The sequence below is a fragment of the Mesocricetus auratus genome, unplaced genomic scaffold (genome assembly GCF_017639785.1).
Source record: "Mesocricetus auratus isolate SY011 unplaced genomic scaffold, BCM_Maur_2.0 Super-Scaffold_100010, whole genome shotgun sequence".
Lineage (NCBI taxonomy): Eukaryota > Metazoa > Chordata > Mammalia > Rodentia > Cricetidae > Mesocricetus > Mesocricetus auratus.
The window spans coordinates 76,060,913-76,078,225 of NW_024429194.1; the positions used below are offsets into that span (position 1 = coordinate 76,060,913).

General features: G+C 50.2%; 1 protein-coding gene and 1 long non-coding RNA gene across 13 annotated transcripts; one reads left to right on the forward strand and one right to left on the reverse strand.

Moving 5' to 3' along the window:
- Positions 1-4,147: 4,147 nt before the first annotated feature.
- LOC110340407 lies at positions 4,148-6,430 on the reverse strand. Its single transcript, XR_002382217.2, has 2 exons — positions 6,301-6,430; positions 4,148-4,416 (listed from the first exon to the last, which is right to left on the reverse strand). It is a non-coding gene; the product is annotated as an uncharacterized LOC110340407 (long non-coding RNA).
- On the forward strand, positions 5,242-15,802 carry Dennd6b (DENN domain containing 6B). Of its 12 annotated transcripts, none has more exons than XR_001196295.3 (20): positions 5,248-6,331; positions 8,701-8,739; positions 8,813-8,855; positions 9,485-9,597; positions 10,411-10,491; positions 11,070-11,175; positions 11,259-11,338; positions 11,428-11,490; positions 11,743-11,798; positions 12,408-12,530; positions 12,617-12,712; positions 12,793-12,887; positions 13,020-13,085; positions 13,396-13,460; positions 13,571-13,660; positions 13,782-13,835; positions 14,165-14,321; positions 14,401-14,503; positions 14,589-14,663; positions 14,739-15,802. XR_001196295.3 is itself a non-coding variant. In XM_013111313.3 (20 exons), the coding sequence occupies exons 1-20, from the start codon at positions 6,155-6,157 to the stop codon at positions 14,859-14,861; spliced, it is 1,797 nt and encodes a 598-aa protein (XP_012966767.1). In that variant the 5' UTR covers positions 5,248-6,154; the 3' UTR covers positions 14,862-15,802. The 12 variants fall into 12 exon arrangements, 7 of the variants coding, with proteins under 7 accessions (XP_040609920.1, XP_040609921.1, XP_012966770.1 ...); XR_002382216.2 differs by having other exon boundaries at positions 14,165-14,274; positions 14,401-14,495; positions 14,739-14,800; XM_013111313.3 differs by having other exon boundaries at positions 14,401-14,495.
- The last annotated feature ends 1,511 nt before the right edge of the window (positions 15,803-17,313 follow it).

Sequence of the window (17,313 nt, forward strand, 5' to 3'; positions counted from 1 at the left end):
TTACTTTGCAAGCATGAGGTCCTGGGTTTGAACCCCAAAACTCACATAAAAGGTCAGGCCAGGGGACTGGAGAAATAAATCAGTAATTAACACCACTGGCTGCTCTTCCAGAGGACCTGGATTTGATTCCCAGCACCCACATGGCAGCTCCCAATCACCTGCAACTCCAGTTCCAAGGACTCAGCACCCTCTTCTGGCTTCCAACCACACCTACATACATGTGACATATACTCACACAGATACATACATACACACAAATAAATCTTTTTTAAAAAAAAGAAACAACAGCCTCCTAAGCCACAGAGAAACCCTGTCTTGAAAAACAAACAAAAAATAATCAAATAAAAATATGATAAACATACACAATGGACCATTAGCCATGATAAAGAAAAGATGAACTACAAAACATCATTACGACTTAGTTGAACACTGAAAGACAAGTGTCATCTGCATTTTTTTTAGTCACTGTGTAGTCTTTTTTTTTTTTTTTGGTTTTTTTGAGACAGGGTTTCTCTGTATTGTTTTGGAGTCTGTCCTGGAACTTGCTTGGTAGACCAGGCTGGTCTCGAACTCACAGAGATTCGCCTGCCTCTGTCTCCTGCCTTTGTGTAGTCTTGAAACTCACTTTGCAGACCAGACTGACCCAGAACTCAATGAGATCTACCTATTGTTGTCTATTTAATGCATATCGACATTAAAGGTGTGTGTCGGGCTATATGCATTCTTTCATAAGCAGAAATTTTAAAAATGATGACCCTAATGTAGTAGAGAGACTGTTAGAGACTGGGAAGGATGCCAGGGGGAGTACAGATGGAGAAGAGTTAAGTGTGAGCTAAACAGGACATAGAAATATATGAAAATATCATGGTGAAACCACTAATTTGGCAGGCAATAGTGAAATGGTGTACAAATCTCAACAGTTGGTATGTACAGGCAGGAGGATCAGGAGTTCAAGGTAATTCTCAGCTGCATAAGTGAGAAAAATAAAGGCCATCCCTGGCTATGTGACTGCCTGAATCAAGGCAAAAATCATTACTTTGTACGATTAGTACATGTTAATAAAAACCTGCATTATAGCAGAGTTAAAGCAGTACATAAACTGGAGGTCATCTAACCCCATAGAAACTAATGAAGTGTTGCAGAGTAAAATTCAGTAACATGTAAAAAGGATTTTGTAGCAAGAATAGTGGGGCTGACCCCATCATTTGTCTAGCATAAAAAATTCATAAGGCTGTTTTTGTTTGTTGTTTGTTTGTTTTATGAGACAGGGTTTCTTGGTATAACAATCTTGACTGTCCTGTAACTCACTCTGTGGACCAGGCTGGCCTCGAACCACCCGTCAACTTTTTTTTTTTGGTTTTTCGAAACAGGGTTTCTCTGTGGCTTTGGAGGCTGTCCTGGAACTCACTCAGTAGACCAGGCTGGTCTCGAACTCACAGTGATCCGCCTGCCTCTGCCTCCCCAGTGCTGGGATTAAAGGCGTGCGCCACCAACGCCCGGCTCCCACCCGTCAACTTTTTATATCTTACTAGTGTTTGGGTTATACAAATTTGTTGATTTGGTTCATTTGTCAAAATTCATTGAAGTTTCATGCATTTTAATATATATTCATGCCAGGTGGTGGTGGCCCAAGAGCGTTTAATCCCAGAACTGGGGAAGCAGAGACAAGCAGGTCTCTATGAGTTCCAGGCCAGCCTGGTCTTCAGAGTGAGTTACAGGACAGTCAAGAATACACACAGAGAGCCGGGGGTCGGTGGCCCACGCCTTTAATCCCAGCAATCGGGAGGCAGGAGGATCACTGTGAGTTCGAGACCAGCCTGGTCTACCGAGTGAGTTCCAGGACAGCCTCCAAACCCACAGAGAAACCCTGTCTCGAAAAACCAAAAAAAAAAAAAAAAAAAAAAAAAAGAATACACACAGAGATTCTCTGTCTCAAAAACAAAACAAAACAAAAAATTAGTTGGAGGGGTTGGAGTGATGGCTCAGCGTTGTAATAAAAAAAAAAAAAAAAAACACGCTGTGAAGAGCCTGGCATTGGAGGCACACTCCTTTAATCCCAGCACTCGGGAAGCAAAGGCAGGTGGATGTCTGTGAGTTTGAGTACAGCCTGGTCTACAGAGTGAGTTCCAGGACAGGTTGGAGACAGAGAAACCCTGTCTCGAAAACAGTTTTTCATAATTTCAACCAATGGAGAGACCTGTCAAACTATCCCGGGGAAAACAGTTGAGACTGACTCTCTCATCTCCACTTGCAAAACTAGTCTTGCCACCATTGGCATGCTGCAGGTGGGGAAAAGGGGCTTGCTTCACTTACCACTGCAGTTGGTAGCAGTTTCCTTATTTATAAAATAATTATCTTAAACTTAACAAAATGTGGTAATTAAAAAAGATAATGATTTTGTGGCTCATAAATAACCATAAGCTCACATCCCTGCTTGGAACTTCATAACTACTCTTGGCAGATGGACTGCAAGCGAATAATTTCTAGGCAATTAAAAGTCAATGAGCAAAAAAAAAATCAATGAACAACAATAATAACAAAAAGGTTATTATTGTGTGTGTGGGGACCTTTGCATTCTTTTCTGCTTTGATGACATATGTTCCAGAGGTCCACTTGACCTTCCTATAAGTTCACATGGATGGAAAAACCATTTAAGACTTGGAGAGATGGCTCAGCGGTTAAGAGCACTGACTGCTGTTCTAAAGGACCCTGGTTGAATTCCCAGCACCCACATGGCAGCTCATAACTGTCTCTAACTCCTGTTCCAAGAGATCTGACACCCTCATACAGACAATCATGCAGGCCAAACACCAGTGTATAAAATAAAAATAAATTATTAAAAAAAAAAGACTTGGAGTTTGAAGCTGGGACATTTTTAATACCAGGAGCACTCAGGAGGCAGAGACAGGTGGTCTACAAAGTGAGTTCAAGACAGCCAGGGCTGATACAGGGAAACCTTGTCTCTAACACCCCTCCCCCCCCAAAAAAAACAAAGAAATTGAGATTGATGCTGAAGCTTGGTCTAAGTCATGAATTTTGGAAGAAGGGCTTAAGGGCTTAAAAAGTAAAATCACCTAAAATACATAGTATGCTAGATAGTGTTGCTATACTGCCTTCCTTAGTAGCCTGATTTCTAGACATTTAAGGAGCTCAGCTAAAACCAGATTTGGATTTGTGGCTTTGACATAGAAAAGAATGACATTTCAAGACTAGCCATTTTATGAACCCAAATTTGAATTTATTTATTCATTTTTAATGAAAACATCATCTTTATTGATAGTTTAGGAGTATGATAGGCACTCTCATGACAAAAAGGTGGCTCTAGCCGGGCGTTGGTGGCGCACGCCTTTGATCCCAGCACTCGGGAGGCAGAGGCAGGCGGATCTCTGTTAGTTCGAGGCCAGCCTGGTCTACAGAGCTAGTTCCAGGACAGCCTCCAAAGCCACAGAGAAACCCTGTCTCGAAAAACCAAAAAAAAAAAAAAAAAAAAAAAAAAAAAAGGTGGCTCTAAGACAATGAAAAGTTCTGAATGAAGGTTTTTCTCCTGCCCATCAGTTCCCAAATAAACACTCAAGAGGCTTAGTATTAGTTAAAACTGTTTGGTCAATGGCTCAGGCTTATTACTCACTCACTCTCACAGTTAAATTAACCTATTTTCATTTTGTTTTGTTTTGTTTTTTCAAGACAGGGTTTCTCTGTATTGCTTTGGAGCCTGTCCTGGAACTTGCTCTGTAGACCAGGCTGGTCTCGAACTCACAGAGATCCACTGTCTCTGCCTCCCGATTGCTGGGATTAAAGACGTGCGCCACCACCACCTGGCAAATTAACCCCTTTCTGTGAGTTTATATTTTCCATAGGCTTGTGGCTCTTATCTCACATCATGCTTCTCCAGTGGCTGCATGATAACCCCTGATTCTGTCCTTCTTTCACTCTGTAACTGTTTGGATTTTCAACCTGGCTGTATTCTGCCTGGCCATTGGCCAAATCAGCTTTATCCATCAACCAATAAAAGCAACACATATTCACAGCATGCTGAAGGACATCCCGCATCAAAAAGTAAAACTGCAACCCATGGGCTAAATACTTTTCACCCTCATTATCTCCATCAGCACTTTGCTCCAATTTCTAATAGAATAAGAGCTGGGACTTAATAAAAAATATTTTATATAGACTTAAGCACAGGAGTTAAGAGAGGCAATACAAATATGGTGATTGCCACCTTTAATCACAGCAGAGGCAGGCAGAGTTCTTTGAGTTGAAGATGAATTTGGTCTACATATCAAGTTCTACCCCAGCCAAAACTACATAGAGAGGATGTGTGCTGGGGGGCATGGAACTCAGAAGAAAGTAAGACATCCAAGAGTATAGGCGTAGGCTTCTCGAGGAGCCAGTAAGACAAATCCACAGGTACGGGCTCTGTAAAAGACAGTTTAACAATTATTCAGCATGGATCACACATATCCCATCTGGATGGCTCTCAGGTTGTATCTCCAAAGATTACTAATGTGCCCTCCCCATAAGTAGGATGGGTGAGGAAGCTCTGGGAATGCCTTGGATGGCAATCTGGTAAGGTAAAACCAGAAATTATTAGGGTTGCATAAGAGATTTTGTTTATGTCCCTTCCTTGTAAACGAAGTTTCTGATGGGATTTCTGGAAAACAGCAGATTTATAACAGAGAAAAGCAAGATCTTAAGCAGTTGTTAATTATGCTAGATTTCTTGCTTCTCTTCTGGTAAGAGGCTGGGGGTGGGGAGGAAGGCTCTCCATTCCCCTTGTCTGTTCCCCCACCCCCGGTATTTCTGAATTTCTAGCCTGCCTCATTGTCTCTTTGTTCTAAATTCACCCTTCTATAAACCCGGCCTCTCGAGTTAGCCTGCAAACTCCTAGAGGCAGCAGCATTAATTGGCCAGGCTGCCTCATTGTTAGACAAACTGGGCCCACCAGCCTGGAGTGGGAGTGGGTCAGGGGCAGATATGCCAACTCGGATAGAATGGCCGTCAATAAAAAGTGGGTGGAGATGTGGGTTATCGATGGTGTCCAACCCTGTACAGGGAGCCCCAATGAAGTACAGGAGAGTTATACATTCGGACACGAAGTTATACATTCAGACACAAACATTTTGGTGTTTAAAGATTTATTTTCTGCCGGACGGTGGTGACGCACACCTTTAATTCCCAGCACTCGGGAGGCAGAGGCAGGCAGATCTCTGTGAGTTTGAGGCCAGCCTCCTCTACAGAGCGAGTTCCAGGACAGGTTCCAAAGCTACAGAGAAACCCTGTCTCGGAAAAAAAAAATCAAACAAACAAAAGATTTATTTTCTAGTGTTTGCCTGTGCATGGTGCCCATGGTGGTCAGAAGAGGGCATCGAATCTGCAGGAAGTGAAGTTACAGTTGTGAGCAGTCATGTGTGGATGCAGCCGGTGTTCTTTTTCGCTGAACCATCTTCCCAGCCCCGAACATTTTTGCTTGTTTTGTTTTTCAGAGACAGGTTTCTCTGCGTGGCCCTGGCTGTCCTGAAACTCGCTCGGTAGCCCGAACTCAGACAGCTATCTGTCTGCCTTTACCGCCTGAGTGCTGGGATTAAAGGCGAGCGCCACCACCTCCCGGAAGTGGTTTTCACACTTTTAAAGGATTGAGCTTTTGAGGTTTGTAATTAGCTTGGGCGATCTGCCCAGTGTGAACGCTGTAGATGACAAGGTCCAGTGAGGATGACACGCAAAATGAACATTAAGCTCACCCTCGGCTGGGATGGATACCCCCTAGGTAGCCCAATAGAATTTCTCTATGTGGTTCAGAGAAGCAAAAACGTCAGCCACCCCTGGGAGGCGCCACGACACGCCCAGACGCGGACCAGGGATATCAGAACCATTCAGAGCCGCACCAGCCCCGATCCCCCCACACGGGCGGACCCAGGTCACGCATCCTCCACTATCGGGGAGTGCCACCAGCTCCGGACCCCTCTAACCCTCTGGGGCCTTTCTCGCTGGTACATTCGCCGACGCCCCAGGGCGGACGCTCCTCTGGCGCCAGGGGGCGCGCGGCTGCTCAGGGGACCTTCTGGCCTGCGGCAGCAGCTCGACTGCTCCGAGGCGGGCCAGGTGAACCCCTGCGTTTCCCCCCCGCAACGTGCGGGTATCGCTTTGAGCTACCACCATGGAGGTGCCGCTGGGCACCGGGCCTCGTCAAGCTGGCGGAGGACTAGGCACGACTAGGTCCACGTCCTCCGGCCGTGCAGCGCGGGCCTCGGCGATACCCTGGGCGCGCTTCTCTGCCTGGCTGGAGTGCGTGTGCGTGGTCACCTTCGATCTGGAGCTGGGCCAGGCGCTGGAGGTAAGCTGTCCCGCTGGCCGACCCTCCAAAACTGTCGGCGTGCCTCGCCTTCCACGGCCTGAACCTCTCCAGACGCCCCTCCTCTCCGGACGTCCCTCCTCTCCCCGGTGCCCCACCTCCCCCCACGCTCCTCCCTTCCCTCGCCTGCACCCCTGCGGCTCCTTTCCTCCCAGCCAAGTCTCTACGCTGCGCGCCCACCCTCCAGGAAGCAGGTCGCGTGGCCTCCTGGCCTGTAGCCTTCCTGCTTGGTCTAGGGTCCTCTTAGGCGCCTCTCTGAATACTTTGTAACTTCAGGCTCACCTTTTCCCCACTTCCTTGGACTAATGACTAATTTAGCGACCTCCTCTTTCCTAACCCTCTTTCCTATTGCCTGACACCCGGGGCCAAGGAAGGGACAGTCTCCAAGGCCTCCAATGTATCTTCCACAACGTCTTCCGTGGAGGCAAAAATATCTCCTGCCCTAAATTGCTCAAGCCGGAGTCTTAGGGTCCGTGCCCCTCCAGATTTCACTTTGGGTCTGCTACAGTCTCCAATGTCACCCATAGTTTGTTTCTGATTTTCCTGCTGAGAATCCTGCCTCTTTCACTTAGAATCAGATCCAGACCCTGTGAGGCCCTCCCTGCTTGGCCCCTCCGTTTTGAGCTCTTCTCATCCTTTGGCATCTGGTCACCAGCTGTGTGCAGCTAGCTGGGCGGGGCCTTGAGCTTTTGATGTGGTCTTTCTGTGGCATGAAGGCCTCCATCCCACCTACGCATAAAAGGCAGCTTCCCTTCTTGATAAGATGAAAATATCAGCCAGGCATAATGGTGCATGCAAACCCTAGCATTTGGGAGACTGAGGCAGGATCATGAACTGGAAGCTAGCATGGATTATACAGTGAGTTCCAGAGTAGCCCGAGCTTCAGAATCAGATGTTGTATGAAGAAAAAAAAACCGGCTTCGCTGTACTGGAAGTGGAAGCAGGCTGATATCTGTGAGTTCAAGGCCAATTTGGTCAACTGAATGAGTTCCAGGGCAACCAAGGCTACACAATGAGACTTTGTCTCAACAATAACAAAAAAAAAAAAAAAAAGAAAAAAGAAAAGAAAAAGAAAACAAGCAAAAACAGCCAGAAAGATGAAGAGGAGGAGGAAGAAAATGTGTTAGACTCAGTGAGGCTTTTGGCAGGTCCAGTCAAGATGTCTGTTCTAAACGGCCCTGACACAAACCAGGGAACTGACCATCACAGGAGGTCCACTGTAGATGACAATGTCTCAGAGGGACCTGTGGGAGCCTGAGAGGCTGTGAATGTAGCTGAGGTAAGGCTGAAAAGTGACCCTTGAGACTTTTGTGATTAGAGAAATGCTATGACCCAGATGATCTGACAGGCTAGAGGTCTAAACAGAAAAGTATGATTCTTTTTTTGTTGGGGGAAGAGTGTGTGTTTCAAGACAGGGTTTCCTCTGTGTATCTCTGGATGTCCTGGAATTTATTCTGTAGACCAGGTTAGTTGTACACTCACAGAGATCCGCCTGCCTCTGCCTCCTGAGTGCTGGGATTAAAGGCGTGGGCCACATACTTTTTGCTTGTTTGTTTTTTGAGGGTCTCTGTAGTCAGGCTGTCCTAAAACTCACTATGTAGCCCATGTTGGCTTTGCCTTCACATACATTGGCTTTTTGAGGGAGGCGTCCCGTGAAACAGACCTTCTTCAGTCTCAATCAGTGTCTCTGCCTCTGAGTGCTGGGATCAAAGGCGTGCACCACCATGCCTGGCCCTCAGCTTAGTATCTTGTATCACCCAGGACCACCAGTCGAGGGGGTGGCAGCACCCATAACAGGCTGGGCCTTACCACCTCATATGCTAATTAAGAAAGTATACTACAAGCCGGGCGGTGGTGGCGCACGCCTTTAATCCCAGCACTCGGGAGGCAGAGGCAGGCGGATCTTTGTGTGTTCGAGGCCAGGCTGGACCGATAGCCTCCGAAACAAAACAAAGAAACCCTGTCTCGTAAAAACCAAAAAAAAAAAAAAAAAAAAAAAAGAAAAAAGAAAGTATACTACAGGCTAGCCTTAGGGAGGAATTTTCTAATTGAGAGTCACTCTTCCCAAATGATGCTAGCTAGCTCTTGTCAAGTTGACGGAAAACCAGCAAGCACACCCGGTATACACTAGGGCTGCAGGCCATGGACAGGAGGAATCTGATTTGAGGAGGAGGAGGTTCTGATGCAAGATAACATGTAGGGAGGGAGGAGGTCACTGGGAGGCTGGGAAGCGGGCCAGAAGGATAGCCCGCCCTAGCAAACTCATGCTTATGGCCCCGCTGAGCTGTCTTAGTGAATGGTGTCTCGTCCAGCAGATACAGGGTCACCAAATCCTCTGTGTTCCCCTGCAGCTAGTCTACCCGAGTGACTTCCAGCTCACAGACAAGGAGGTAGGTTCTGGACTTCTTGGGAATGGATGTGCCCAGGAGTGAGCCAGCCCTCACCGGGCCCTGTTTGTTTCAGAAAAGCAGCATCTGCTACCTGTCCTTTCCAGACTCCCATTCAGGTAGGTAATCCCACACTCCCTCAGCTGGACACTGGTTCTGTGCTGGCAGGCAATGGGCCAAAAGTGGATGGGGCCAGTGGTAGGTGGGCTGCCAGCAGTATACGAGGACCCTTACCAGAGCCCCAGCTGCAGCAAGATGTCCAGGTTCTCTAAAACCCATAAATAGGGGGCTGGAGAAATGGCTCAGTGGTTAAGAGCACTGACTGGTCTTCCAAAGGACCCGGGTTTAATCCCCAGCACCCACATGGCAAATCACAACTATCTAATCCTAAAATCTGACACCCTCACACAGATGTACATGCAGGCAAAATACCAATGCATATAAAACAAAAATAATTTAAAAAACATAAATATCCATCTATCTGGACAGTCCGGTCTCCTTCACTCAGTTACAGCAGCCACCAAGTTGAGCATTGTTTAGTGTATTCTCCTTTTCCAAGTTGATTGAGTCAGGTTCCTGCAGGGAAACTTAAGGGTTTTCTGTGTTGATTCAGCCCAAGACCCTTATGTGCTGTGTAGGATCAGGATAGGAGTCTGTTGGGAGACAGGTCCTCCAGTCAGTTTTCCCTTGAGTGTACCAGAGTCTTCACACCCTGGGAGGACATGCGTGGCGGGGTGCTTCTTTTCAGGATGTCTTGGAGACACTCAGTTCAGTTTCCGTATGCGTCAGTGTGGAGGACAGAGGAGCCTCTGGCATGGTGACGACAGGCCTTATAACAGCAAGGCCCCCTTGGCCCTACAGGTGAGTACTGGGATGGATCTGGTTCGTGGATGTGAATATATGCTTTAAAGCCCTTGGGCTTGTGTGGTACAAGTGCTGGCCAGGCCCATCCTGGAAGGTCAGTAACTGTAAGCCTGCTGATCCTACACTGGGGGTCTCCGCCTGGGCCCACTCTTGTGGGTTCACCGGCACCACTAAAGTTGGTCTCCCTTGCTGGTCACCAGTCAATGAGAAGACTGCAGAACCTTCCAGGGATCTTGAGGCACTCTCATGTTGGCTAAGTCCTTTCCGTGTCAGCCAATATCCCCTATACTGGTTTAGCCCACCTTCTGAACTAGGGAATTCTATGTCCCGCTGTGGTAGGCAGAGGGTAAGCCCTAGTCTTGGGCAACTGCTTCCTAGATCTCCTGAATTCTTAGGTTAGTTTTTCTTTTTGTTTGTTTTTCAAGACAGGGTTTCTTTATGTAGTTGCCCTAGAATTAGCTGTGTAGACCAGACTGACCTGGAACTCACAGAGATCCGCCTGCCTCTGCCTCCCAAGTGCTGGGATTAAAGGCATGGGCCGCCAACGCCTGGCAACATTTTTTTTAAGATAGGTTCTCTCTAGGTAGCCTCTACGTAGCTGTCCTGGAATTCACTATATAGACCAGGCTGGCCTTGAACTCATAGAGATCCACCTGCCTCTGCCTTCCAGCCCTAACCCTGAGTGCCAGGACTAAAGGCATGCACCACCATGCCTGGTCTTAGGTTTTCTCCTTAGCAGCCCCTACTTATGTCACCCTGGATCTAGCTAATGGTCATTGTAGGGCATGGCTAACACTGCACTCCTTACAGAGAGAGCCAGCACACTACCTGGGCTATGTGTACTTCAGACAGGTGAAGGACAGCTCTGTGAAGAGGGGCTACTTCCAGAAGGTGAGGTGCCTGCCGCTGTGAGATAGTGCTGTGGAGAGGTAATAAATGCTGGACAGCTGGAGGACAGCTAGTGAGGAATCCTGAGCCCCTAAGGGTGCCTACCTATCTGCAACCCCCCTGGATAACATGGCCAAGGAGGAGCCACCACTGGGCTCAGTTCTTCCTGCAGCCTTTCTTTGCCTAGGATGGCACTTGAGGCCTTTCTGTCCTTGGACCCAGAATACCCCAGCTCCTTGAGTCTTGTTGATGTCATCATACTGCCAGGATAAGGACGATTCAGCCAGTTCACGTTTCCCTCTGAAGGTCCCAGGCCCAGTCCTAGCCCTGCTTGTCACCTGGAGTTATCTACCCTGTGGTTATCTACATTAGCTCAGGGTATAGACATCATGATGGCTTTCTCTTGCCCAGTTCTGATACATGAGTCAGGCTTTTCTGTGGCAGCTGTCCCATGGGGTGGCGGGGATGTGCTACCCTGACCAGCTCTGAGTAAGCACGGCTTCAGGGTTGCCAAGGGCTCCTGAATTATGGGACTGATGTCTGTAGCTGAATGCCCTCTGATTGGCCCTGCATCATCACAGTCTTTAGTGCTGGTGTCCCGCCTGCCATTTGTCCGGCTATTTCAGTCACTCCTAAGCCTGATCGCCCCTGAATACTTCGAGAAGCTGGCACCCTGCCTGGAAGCAGGTGAGTGGCCATCAGACATGGCCAACGTTGTCTTATCTCAGCCCTTTGGGAGGGCTCCTGACATTGGCTACCTGTGTCCACAGTCTGTAATGAGATTGACCAATGGCCAGCTCCTGTGCCTGGGCAGACCCTGAGCCTACCTGTCATGGGAATCGTCTTTCAGGTGAGGGCCAGCTGGAGAGTAAGCAATGCTGGTGTTGGTGGGTGGAGACACTCTATACCCTTTCTGGCAGCTGCTTCCTTCCTCCCTAGGTGCGCATCCCATCCAGGGTGGACAAGCTGGAATCCAATCCTCCAAAGCAGTGTGACCAAGAGGTGGGGGATGGGGTAGAAGGAGCTGGGCCTTAGCCCGAGCCTGGTCCCTGGGCTTGGGTGGTTATCGCCTCTGACTCAGCAGCCTACTTTGTGGGTGGCCAAACCTAGGCAAAACCACAGTGGTGGCCAGCATTTTCAGTGTGGAGCCTGTGCCGGGGAGGGGGGGGGGGGATGGCATGGGGCAGGGCCTGCAGAGTTGTCATCAGATAGAGCGTTCACCTTGGCCTGACCTACATTCCCTTCACTTCTCAGAACCTGCTGCCAGCCCCAGTCGTCCTCACTAGTGTCCACGAACTGGATCTATTTAGGTGAGCTCTGTAGGGTATCACAGGCTACTCTGAGGGAGCCTACCCACAGTCATACACACACAAGTGTGAATGTCAGGCAGTGCACAACTTGCCATGAGAAGCTGCTCATCCGAGTGACCCTTAGAAGAGGAGATGTGCACCCAGGAGCCTGACTTAGGAAAAATGGGCACAGTGGGCAGGAAGGTTCTGTGCTCACAGAACTTGTAAGGAAGACATTTGTTCTCTGAGGCTGCCCCTTTGTGCCTGTCTTGGTGTCTTCAAGGGATCCTGGACTTTGAGATTATTTTGTTCCATTCTGGGCCCAACAGGAGCCATGACTTTAGTCTGGAGGCATAAGAGACAGTAGGAGTAGCAGGCCACTTGGCTGGTAGACCATTCCCCACTCTGGGGGGACTTTGGATCTGCAGCCCTTCACAGGCAGGGTCTAGATCAGGTCCCCTAGGCCAGCCAGCATTAGCTTAGGTGGTCTGTCAGAACATGGGGTGACTGTGGAGACCTGAGATACCCTTGCACTCTAACCATCTTTACTCCTGTCTTTGAGAGAGGCAGTGCTCTGTGCTCGCCACAGCCCCCTGCTGCCTGGCTGCCCTGATTGCTCTCCTGCACCAGGTGCTTCCGGCCAGTGCTGACCCATGTGCAGACCCTGTGGGAGCTCATGCTCCTCGGGGAGCCCCTAGTGGTCCTGGCACCCTCACCTGATGTGTCTTCAGAGCTGGTGCTAGCCCTGACCAGGTACAAACTAAACCGTACCACTAGACTGTCACGGCTATGCTTGGTTTCCCCAGCCTTACGTGTTCCTTGCTGCTCTAACCCCACAGTTGCCTCCAGCCCCTGAAGTTCTGCTGTGACTTCCGCCCCTACTTCACCATTCACGACAGCGAGTTCAAGGAGCTCACAACACGAACACAGGCTCCGTAAGTACATGTCCTCCCTTCCTGCTCTCACACACTCCCTTCCCTAGGCCTCTCTCTGCCTCTTCTCTCTCTCTCTCTAGACCAAACGTGGTCCTGGGAGTCACAAACCCTTTCTTTATCAAAACACTCCAGCACTGGCCTCATGTCCTCCGAATTGGGGAGCCCAAGATGTCAGGTGAGAAGACCAGGGGCTGTATGCCTCACTGGCTTGGGACCTAAGGTGGGGCTGTGTACCCAATACCCCTGGAGCCATAGGCACAGGCAGAGCTGTGGGTGCTGAGCCTTAGCTACTGGGTGTATTTCACAGGGGACCTTCCTAAGCAAGTCAAGCTTAAAAAGCCCTCACGGCTCAAGACCCTCGACACCAAGCCAGGTCTGTGCTTCCCCCCTGGCTGCAGCCCCATCTACTCTGGTAAGGCCTGTCCTGCACTTGGTAGAGTCCCACAGTGGTGATGGCCAGGCTTCTGACTCTGTTTCTCTCTACTCAGGCCCCATGGTGGCAGGCCGGGGGCACTGTCTTCTCTAGCAGGTCTCTTAAGTCTCGGGACTGACGGGGTGAGGGATGTGCAGGTCCTGTCAGGGAATGGGGCTGTAGGCAGATCAGGCAGCCATCTTCATCGTCAGTAGAGCTGTGGGAGTGAAGGGAGGCTGAATGGACAGCCACAACTCTGACCTCCCGTCAGGCCTCTACACCTCATACACTGCCCACCTCCACCGGGACAAAGCACTGCTTAAACGACTGCTCAAGGTATAGGCTACTGGGTGGAGCCTGGATGTGGGTACTTGGTGTGGTGTGAGGGATGCAGGGAACCAGCCAATGCTGAGCCTCGACAGGAAGTCCCCTACTTCCTGTTGCAGGGTGTACAGAAGAAGAGGCCATGGGATGTGCTAAGTGCCCTGCTGAGGCAGCACCTCCTAGAGCTCACACAGAGTTTCATCATTCCTCTGGTGAGACGGGCAGGGTGTGCCAGCGATGGGTGTGGGGGAGAAGTAGTAGGGGGTGCTGAAAGCAGCAGCTAGGACAACGGGGGTTGTGGCTCACATGCATTCCTTGTCCCTTACCCCCCAGGAGCACTACATGGCCAGCCTCATGCCACTACAGAAGAGCATCACACCCTGGAAGGTGGAGTCCCGGGAGTTCTGGGGAGGGTCAATTCAATCCCCACACCAAGAGGGAAAGGCCAGAGGCAGGAGTCCATATGGAACAGAGAGGGTAGCTGTGAGGCAGGAGCCACCAGGACAAGAAGTTGACCCTGTGTCTGCCAGGCATCCCGCACAGGGCAGAGAAGCGCTGACAGAACTCCTGAGGGACTGTCCAGGGATCTGTCCCAAACAGGGTGGAGTGACGATCTTTAGCTAGATCCTGGAGGGGGGGTTCAATCCCGCTGAAAGGGAGGACCTGTATGTCTGTCTGTGCTCGTTAGCACACAGCTCACATTACCTTTGTCTCAGAGCCCCCCCCAGATCTGCCCCTTCCGCCAGGATGATTTCCTGCGTAGCCTGGAACATGCGGGCCCCCAGCTCACCTGCATTCTCAAGGGCGACTGGCTGGGCCTCTACAGGTGGGAACCATTGGGCACAGGCTGCTGTGGGTGCCCCACATATACAGGTGGGAACCATTGAGCACAGGCTGCTGTGGGTGCCCCACATATACAGGTCAGCTCCTCAGCTGCCTCTTGCCATCGCAGGCGCTTTTTCAAGTCTCCCCATTTCGATGGTTGGTATCGGCAGCGACACAAAGAGATGGCCCAGAAGCTGGAAGCTCTGCACCTGGAAGCTATTTGTGAGGCGGTGAGGGAAGGCAAAGGGAGGGGATAGGTGCAGGCCCAGGGTAGGTGGGAGGCTTGGTGGGAAGAACCTGAACTGTCCCTCGCAGAACATCGAGGCCTGGATGAAGGACAAGTCGGAGGTGGAAGTGGTGGACCTCGTCCTGAAACTTCGGGAAAAGCTGGTGAGAAGCCTTCTTTACTGCCTCCGCATGCCAGGCCAGATGTGTGGCCACCCCTCACTACCATTGCCCCTCCAGGTGCGGGCACAGGGCCATCAGCTCCCTGTGAAGGAGGTGACACTGCAGCGAGCTCAGCTGTACATCGATACAGCCATTGGCTCCCTGCCCAAGGACCTACAAGCAGTCCTGTGCCCTCCCTAGGACAGAGCCAACTTGTGTGGTCCTGGGGGCCTAAGTCTGCCAAGTTCTCTCTCCAGTGAAGGCAGGCTTCCACCAAGCTGGAGCTCCCAGCCTTGGGCTCCTACCTCGGCTTCAGCCTCACTCCCGGAACCACCTCTGTCCCAGCAGTAAAAATGACATTTGGAATGACAGTCTGGTCCCTGACTATGGGGGGGTTCTCTGCTGGCACTGCCTCACTCCTTCCTGGGCCCCACCTGTCCTCTGAAGCTGCAGGTGGGAGCGGCCGGTAGATTTCACTGCTGTAGGTTCCTCTACCACCTGCCCCCTCCTGGCTCCCATCTGCCCACACTTCAGGATGCTTTGTGTTGTGGGTCCTTTAGCCCAGCAGGCTTCCCAGCTCAGAACAGGGAGGCAGCTGCCAGGGCCAGGGCCTCTTTACACTCCTCTCATTCCCTCTTCTGGGCGCGATGGGTACTTTGCCGAGGCAGCTACTTGAGAGCGCAGAAACTCTTTGTTCTGTGAGGACCTAAATCTCCTTCCTGCTCTGACTGGTAAGAATGAGAGAGTGAGGGATGGTTATGGGACCTGGCACCCCACTTGGAAAGCAAGCTCGGGCTGTTCATTGAGGTCCTCACCATAGTCCTTGTTCCCTTTCTTGGGACCACGCCCCCCCAAACCTGCTCCAGCTTTTCCTCTTGTTTCTGCCCCTCCCCTTAAAGCTTGAAAGCCGTGGGCTGTAGCCTAATGTTGCATTCTCTGCTGTCGAGGGTACAGTTGATCTCTCAGGCCAAGGTATCTCTTGAAGGTACTGTTCTGTGCTCTTCCAAGGAAAGGGTTAACCTGTGTGATCCCAGGGGCTAAGTCTGCCAAGCCTTCCTTTCCCTTCAAGGTTCTGTCCTGGCTTCGGCCCTCCTCCCAGAACCACCTTTGTCCCAGCAGTAAAAATGGCATTTGGAACCACAGCCTGGATGTTGGAGGAGTCTCTGCTGGCCCTGTCTCACCCCTTCCTGGATTGGATACTGTTGTGCACTGACCCCCCCACCCCCACCCCGCCTGGGTACAATGAGTTACAATGTTACCCAGCACAATGTCAGGGCCCTTGGGATGATGGTACAGACTAAAGCATGGATCCAGAGCTGCAGCCAAAACCTAGCTGAGTATCAGAAACCTGTAGATGGGTGTCCTGACCACTTAGACTCTAAATCTGAGAGACCAGGCTATGTAGGTGACTCACTGGGCAGTGTTGGGCAGCAGCAGGGTAAGAGGGGCATTAATTAGAAATGGTGGGCTGGCTGGCCAGTGGTGGTGTGTGCCTTTAATCCCAGCACTCAACTCAGGAAGGGGGCAGGTGGATCTCTGTGAGTTCGAGACCAGCCTGGTCTACAGCGCTAGTTCCAGGACAGCTAGGGCTACACAGAGAAACCCTGCCTCAAAAAACCAAGGTGGTGGTGCACATCTTTAATCCCAGCACTCGAGAGGCAGAGACAAGCAGAGTTTGAGATCAGCCTGGTCTACAACTACTAGTTCCAGGACAGCCTTCAAGGCCACAGAGAAACCTTGCCTCAAAAAACCAAAAAGAGAAAGAACAGGTTGTACACACTGTAATGCATGATGAGTTTTTGCTTTCCTCTAGAGCTCCCCTGTAGCATGACTGTAACCCTCTGGGTTCTTTGGACTCTTTGATCAAACCCTCAAGTATGTACTTCCCCAGTGATCCTGGCTAAGTCCAGACATAGCAAAGGCTGTCCATTGTACACAGATGCCAGCCCTGTTCCTAGATCTTTGTAAGTGTTTCTCTTTACTTCCGTAACCTCAGCCTATAACAGCGTGTCACATTGTATCCATTTTACAGGCAAGGAAATAGACAAGATAGATGTGATGAAGGTGTACAGTGACTAGATCATTCTCGGTGTCCAGTTAGAAAACTGAGCAGAGCAGGTGGAAGTTGAGTCCTTGGCATTAGGAAGAGTGGCCCTGGCACCTCCAGGAACAGAGATGCCAGCCTCCCCACCAAAAGCCTGGTCTCTAAGGGATCTTCAGAAATATGGCATCTTCCACTGTGACAGATGGAGCTCCCAGGCTATGGGGACAGCACAGAGCTAGCCATTCAGAGTCTATGAAACTGCCTTTGGTGTGCCCAGCCTCATATCCAAATATACAGTGGTCAGCTCTAAAGCACCCAGGTCTTAGTGATCCCACTGTGAAGAGCACATCTCAAATGCCACTGCAATGTGTTGTGTTTTTACTTTCTGAGGGCTGTCACACAGTAAGCTTCATAGTGGCCCCCATGGATCTCCACTATCATCCACCTGGGACGTAATTAGCCTCTGTCCTAGCAATCAATCATTCTCAGAACATTGGACATGGAACTCAGGAAAAGATTTAGGGGTGTGTAGGGTGTGTGTGTGTGTGTGTGTGTGTTTACAAAAGTATTGTCTAGGGCACAGATCCAAGGCTGACACACATTGGAATG

Excerpts from the sequence above, each read along its gene's own strand:
- Dennd6b (XM_013111313.3), top strand. The coding sequence starts at position 6,155 with ATGGAGGTGCCGCTGGGCACCGGGCCTCGTCAAGCTGGCGGAGGACTA. Across the intron at positions 13,461-13,570 it reads TGCTTAAACGACTGCTCAAG|GGTGTACAGAAGAAGAGGCC; the intron begins GTATAGGCTACT and ends TTCCTGTTGCAG. Across the intron at positions 14,496-14,588 it reads TCTGCACCTGGAAGCTATTT|AACATCGAGGCCTGGATGAA; the intron begins GTGAGGCGGTGA and ends TGTCCCTCGCAG.